At 36.3% G+C, this 7,271-nt stretch overlaps 1 protein-coding gene across 1 annotated transcript; it reads right to left on the bottom strand.

Annotated features, from left to right (window-relative positions):
• Positions 1-4,092: 4,092 nt before the first annotated feature.
• Positions 4,093-7,037, bottom strand: LOC109185579 (zinc finger BED domain-containing protein RICESLEEPER 2-like). The gene is made up of 6 exons (XM_019335519.1): positions 6,894-7,037; positions 6,756-6,763; positions 6,517-6,652; positions 5,616-6,372; positions 4,212-5,521; positions 4,093-4,131 (listed from the first exon to the last, which is right to left on the bottom strand). Exons 1-6 carry the CDS (start codon positions 7,035-7,037, stop codon positions 4,093-4,095), a joined length of 2,394 nt encoding a protein of 797 aa, XP_019191064.1.
• Between the last annotated feature and the right edge of the window lie 234 nt (positions 7,038-7,271).

Raw genomic sequence — 7,271 nt, 5'->3', positions numbered from 1 at the left:
GGGAACTAAACTATCAAGTTCTAGACCGCACTCACGTCTACACATCACCTGAAAGAAACACATAAAAGATGGGACGATACCCGGCCAGCGAATAATGCTGGTAACCCACCAATACATGTGAAATATCATACATAGATAGGTTATACGTATGTAAAATCATTTGCGAAACATAATATATATATATATATATATATATATATATATATATATATATATATATATATATATATATATATATATATATATATATATATATATATATATATATTATATAAGTTCAAAACCAAGAGCAGAAGTCAACACAAGACTCAATGCACTCACAACAAGAATACGGGAACACATCCCAAGACCACAAGAAGTAAGAACAACTCACAAGAACGGCTCAAGGCATAATCTACCATCACACAGTAGATTAACACCCGACATGCATGATACAAGAGAAAGGACACAACCATTGGCAACACATTGCCTTTGTGACAACACATGTTACAAATAGAGAAATACAAAACCGCGGCAACACAAGCCTTCGTGACATCACTCATCACAAATTGATATGCCTTCCTTATGCCCGGTTCAAACCTTACGGCTACCCCCAACCTTATATCTAGATCCAACCTTTACCTCCAGGACCCCTGTACACCAAGTCCAACCTTATTCCCCCGAGAACCGTCGTTCCCACTCCAACAGAACCACCGATTTCATACACGAGGGTACCGATCACACACGGCAACAGATGCCCTGGATAACACATGTTATCCCAGAAATAAATACGTGAACCTTACACAAAGGCCACAAAATCCATAATCGCGTCATGGCCACAACGAGGACCACTGTCGTACCTTGGTGATTAAGGCCCCATAAACCGAAATCGTGCAATCCAGGTACAGCCACACACACCACACCTCAACAGGAATCAATCAACGGATCACAACGAAGATATGAAACCATACTCAATCAAGGAATGGATCACACTCCAACAACAACGATGAATAACACAAGTCATCATCAACAATAGGAAGGTACAAACAACACACACGCTAGCATTTAAACACCGAACTAGCATGCTTATCAAACGGGTAAACCAAACGTAGTTCCGAAGAACACACCAGACTCATCATGGTTCAACGAAACACAATGTTGAACACCTAGCACGATTCAAGACACCAAAACCTACATGGATTCCTACCATATAGTTCTAGGCATACGAAACATCAAGAAGACACTCAAATAGTTCTACAAAAGAATATCGGGAAGTCAAAAGACCAAATACCGAGTCAAAAGAATCACGGGGAACAAATCCCCGCCAAGCCAACATATGTTTCCCGCGGGTGGGCCCACGGATGGACCCCCACCCGTGGTTCCGCCCGCGGGTACCAACACCCACAAGCCACGTTCCCCGCGGGTGGGGCGGCGGGTAGGCCACTGCCCGCCGTTCCGCCCGCGGGTACACCAACCTGTACCAAAATAATCCCTTCGGGGATTTTCAACTCCAAGCTCAAATTCAAGTCCAAAACATGCCAAATCTCACCAAATACAACAAAATTACTTGAATCAAAGGAATAGCCAAGCAATGACATACATGAATCCTAATAACAAGCTCTAGATATGCATTTTCACAAGACAATGCATAAACACTCACATTTCATAGCAAAATCACATGTAGAATCCAAGAATCATCAAATAGGAAAGCAAAATAGATTTTGTAGAGGATGGGTTACCTCTTGAAAACTTATCCTTCACTTACAACACTCCACAAGGCTCCCAATAAGGTTCCATTTCCACACCCACTTCAAGAACACACCAAAACAACATAAAGATTTCACCTTTATAAAAAGATACCTTATAAAACACTAAAAACACAAGAGGAGCTTAGATCTTACCCTCCTAGATGCTCAAAAGTATGAAAGGTAGAATCTTGAAGGCAAACTTGAAAGATCTTGGTAGCCCTAGGTGTGGCTTGGAGAGAAAGCTAACTAGCTTTTAGAGAGAGGAGAGAGAGCTTATGATTTTTCTCTTGGAGAGTGTTTGAAGAAATGAAATGTGTCTTCCTAGGTTTGCTTGAAAGACTATTGCCAAGGAAATGTCTTATTTACCCTCACTAAGATGAAATGTGTAAGGGAACAAGGGAACAACTCACAAAGCTTTAGGTACAACTTTTGACTTTGGGTTGACTAGTCAATTACTAGTCCCCGACTATTGAATTTTCAGGAATTTAAGGAATTAAATTACCAATTGAATTAGGATTAGTTACTTAATTAATCCCTTAATCGAATTTGGATTACGGAGTGTCACAACTGCCAAGTTGCAATTATCAAGCATGCCTATCTTGAGAGTATTTTGAGTTCTAAGAACTTTTTAAATACTTGCTAAGTGTTTAATTAGAAGAATTGTTAAGTTTCGAGTAGTAAGCATGATATATGAAATTGTTGAGTTTCATAGTGAATAAAAGCTAGAGGCACTATTTCACAGTATTTCGCATTATTGAGCATTCCATGTTTTAAAAGTGCATAAGTGGCCATTGTGAGCTTAAATATTATTTTCTAAAATCTCATTTTCATGTAGAAAGCATTTACCTTGCCATATTGAGATTGAGTTAAGGAGTATGTGCATATTTGCATAAGAAAATTATTGCATGATTTGAGTTGCATGAGTGATATATACATATATATATATATATATATATATATATATATATATATATATATATATTGTGAGGAAAATAGTATTTTTGGAGGCCGGACCCGTTTGGACTATGTCCTTTCGGAGTAAAAGAGAAAGCAATGGACATTGTGATCCGATATCATGTAACGTGGCGTATTCCCACGTTACGAGGTTGGAAATTTCCCGCCAGGCTTGGACACCTGATTCCACAGAGTATGAGTATCGGAACCACGAGATTAGTTCTGTGGGCAGGATGAGAGATTGGTCGGCTATACGCCGTACCCAATGGGTTAATTCACACTATGGTGAAGCCCGGCCTCGCCCACGAGTAAAGAGAAAGAAAGCGAGTCAAGAGACTCAGAGAAAGAAAGTGAGTCATTGAGACTCAAAGAAAAGAAAAGCAAAGAAAGTCATTTATGACAACAAGAAACTTCCACAGAAAAGTATTCTTTTTGAAAGAGCGTGAAAGTATATTTATATATCTTGCACTAGATTGCATGAGTAGTAGCACGAGATTTCTTATTTATATATCTTGCACTAGATTGCATGAGTAGTAGCATGAGATTGCTTATTTATATGTCTTGCACTAGATTGCATGAGTAGTTGCACGAGATTGCTATTTGATATATCTTGCACGAGACTGCATGAGTAGTATTCGATGGCATGAGTTGCATACTTGATTTATATGAGAAAGCATGAGAATATTGATTATTTGGGAAGTTTTAGTTTGTTCATAAGATGAGAATGTGATGAGTTGTTTATGACTAAGTATGCCTATTTGAGTATTAGGTTGCAAGCATCTAGAAGTTACGCCATAGTATGTTAAGTGTTTAAACTTGCTTGAGCAAAGAATGTGGAACCTTGTTTTCCAAAGTATATACTGTACTTACTTTACAGGGTTGAGTGGCGTTATACTTAGCTTTGTGCTAACGGGTTTGCTTGTTATTTGTTGTTTGTTAACCCCTTTCAGGTAGGGGTGTAAACGAATCGAATCGAGTCAAATACCTCACTATTCGATTCGAATTCGACTATATATTCGAATATTCGTATTCGTATTCATTTAATATTCGAATCTCAAATTTGATTCGTATTCGATTCGACCAGTGTATTCGAATATATTCGATTCGACTCGAATATTCGAATTCGAAAAGCCAAACTTAATTTTTTACAAATTTCTCAAAAAAAATTAAGATTAAATATAATAAAAATAAAAATTAAAATTTAAATAGCATTAAATTTAATATTAATATACTAATCAAGAATCACATGAAAATAACAACAAAAATTCAATCATCAAATTCATACATTAAATACTCACATAAAAATTTAAGTCTGCATTAAGCTTAATTTGAATCCAAAAAATAAAAACTCAAAAACATCCATAAATTAAGTACTACAATAACAAATTACACTTCAATTATAATCAAATCATCATGCTTGCAATATGACATCAATTGGTTCTTCTTCCTCCTACAAAAAATGAAAATAAAGTTAATATTATTATCATTCAATCAATAAGATATAAACAAATTTACTAAAGTAGAACGTACATATGTCATAATAGGCTTATCGATCCCATGAAGTTGACGAACCCAATCTGCTCCACAAATCAAAACTTGCACCATATCAGAAGATAGTTTAGCACGATAAGGATCTAAAACTCGGGTACCTGCACTAAATGTGGCTTCTGATGCCACGGTGCTAACTGGAATAGCTAAAACATCACGTGCTAATTTAGACAAAATACTGAACTTCAATTCATGAGATTTCCACCAAGATAAGGCATCAAATTCAGAAGTTACTTCACCATCTTGACACCTATAAACCCCTTCTTCCAAGTAAATGTCCAACTCTGATTTGTTTGGAGTTTCATCTTCAACACTGTCCAAATATTTATCATACAAATGCAAACCAGAAAGGACAACTTTTCCTTTAGAAGTAGAGCCTGTAGAAGTAACAGAAGAACTCCCCATATGTGTCACATAAGAACTACCTTTTCGAATTTTCATGTTATCAATTTGAACATATTCATAGAACAAGTCATATAATGCATCCTTGACCTTCGTCACATTTATACGTGCATCATTTGCATTATATATTTGGTTGAAAGAAAAATTAACCAACCTCATTTTGTACCTAGGATCAAGTATTGCTCCAATAGACATCAAAAGATTGCAATCACCCCAATATTTGTCAAATTTGGTCTTCATCTTTTCAATCATATTTCTAATCAGCTCTTCATGATGAAACTCATTTTCATTTAAGACATGCTTGACCCTCCAAACAACACCAAGAAAAACATTAGAAGTGGGGTAGTTAGTTCCAGAGATCACGTGAGTAGCTTCATAAAACGCCTCTAAGATGCTAAGAACATCCTGTATTCTAGTCCAATCTTCCAAGCTAGGACAACATTTATATGAAGGTTCTCTTTGTGCAAATATTGGAAATGCATCCTTCAGTTTAATGGCTACAACTAACATTTCATATGTAGAATTCCAACGAGTAACACAATCAAGAATTAACTTTTTCACCGAAATTCCCAAATGATGCACAATTTCAGAGAACTTCAACAACCTAGACTCAGACTGATTAATAAATCGCACACTATTCCTAACATCTTCAACAATGGTTTTAATTGTAGAAATACCATCCTGAACAACAAGATTCAATATATGAGCAGTGCACCTCACATGAAATAGCTTACCACCCAAAGGTAGCTTATGGCTCCTGGAGAAAGTTTGTTTGGCAATTCTAATTGCAACATCATTGTTTGAAGCATTATCCACGGAAATAGTGAAGATTTTATGCTCTATCCCCCAATCTTTTGTGGACTTCATAACCCCATCAATGATATCAACACCTGAAATATGACAATAATATATTTAAAGTCAAGAAATAGTTATTATTAATTTATTAATATAGAGATATATTTACAAACAAGTGAACAACATTACCAGTATGTGGAGGAGGAAGAGGCATGAAACTAAGTACACGCTTTTGAAGTTGCCAATTTGAATCAACAAAGTGTCCAGTGACACACATATATGAAATCTTTTGCACCTTAGACTTCCAAATATCAGTGGTCAATGATATCTTATTGATGGTTCTTAACATTGATTGTAACTTTTTCTTCTCTATTTCATAAACAGTAATGACATCATTCATTGCCATGGCACGAGAGATTTTTTCAAACTGTGGAAGATTAGCTTTGAACATAAAAGTAAATCCATAATTTTCCACAACATTTAACGGTTGCTCGTGAATCAGAATCCAATGAGCAATAGCTTCTCTTTGCTTCATATGATCATATTTACCATCTGACAAAAGAGGTGTCTCAAACTTGGATTTTGCATTCTGAAATTGCAAGGTTTTTTGATTTTTTGTATGAAGCTTCTTTTGTGTACACCTATTCAAATGGTTCCAAAGATGAGTTGTTGTAGAAGACGCTGACTTAGAAAGGAATGTTTTACAATGTATACATTGTAGCTTTATACTTCCATCCTTTGTAGTAACTTCAGTAAAATCAGCGTAGGCTTTTGATACCCTCTTTCTTTTCTTCCTTTGAAATTGGTCTTGATCATCATTCTTTTCACATTCCTTCTCATCATCACCTTTTTCATCTCCAACATCTATATTTTCATTTTGTACGCCATCATCATTAACCTCCAAGTCGTTTACATTAACTTCATTAAAATCAACATAATTGATTTCCTGAAAAAGTTTAGAAGCATTCACTAAAGATACCAACATACATTATCTAGATTCTAGAGTTTAGACAAGGAAACAAATGACACCTATTCAATTACTTATTCTAAGACCATAAATTGAGAAACTATGAAAATTTTAGATAATTACCTCATCCACCTCATATTCTCTAACCTCGTGTACTTGTGTTTGCTCATTTCCTTGTGCTTGTGTTTGCTCATTTCCTTGTGCTTGTGGTTGCTCATTTCCTTGTGATGACTCATTTGGATTTGAAGATTTCATATTTCTGTTAAATGTTTCCAACATAAGTAAAATGTTAACAATAATCATATCATATCATTAATAATAAGGTAATAATAATACAACATAAGTAAAAAATAATTAAACACTGAAGACCCTAACAGAAGATTAAGGCCATAAAATTCATATAATCATATCACGCCTCTAAGCTTCCACACTCGCCGTCGCCGCCACAAAATCTGCCAATTCATTTCAATTTCTGATCCATCTTCGTAGATTACTAGTACCAGAGAAGCCCCACGAGCGACAGAAACAGAGAAGAGCAGAGCAAGGCACCGTAACCAGTCGCCGGAAAACCAGCTCCGGAGTCCATTCCCGGCGCCGGTGCCAACGGAGAAGACGACGATTTCCGAGATTCCCAATTTTGCCATTTTCGCAGGTGCACGAGGAAATCGCAGAGTTATATTCTGCTCGGTTTAACAAATAACATTTATAAAAATAAAAAATAACAAAATAACGTATTAATATTTATACTTACTGCGCCGGAGAAGAAGATGGGTTGGAGCCTGGAGGCTTGGAGCTTCTATGGCACGAAACCTTCACAGATATGGAGATTGGAGTGCAGGCGTTGGAGCTTCTTCGGCGCGGCACCGGTACGAGTATGG

The sequence above is a fragment of the Ipomoea nil genome, unplaced genomic scaffold (assembly GCF_001879475.1).
Source record: "Ipomoea nil cultivar Tokyo-kokei standard unplaced genomic scaffold, Asagao_1.1 scaffold1334, whole genome shotgun sequence".
NCBI lineage: Eukaryota > Viridiplantae > Streptophyta > Magnoliopsida > Solanales > Convolvulaceae > Ipomoea > Ipomoea nil.
Note: the sequence above shows the minus strand (reverse complement) of the source record. Positions and strands in the feature narration are given on the sequence as shown.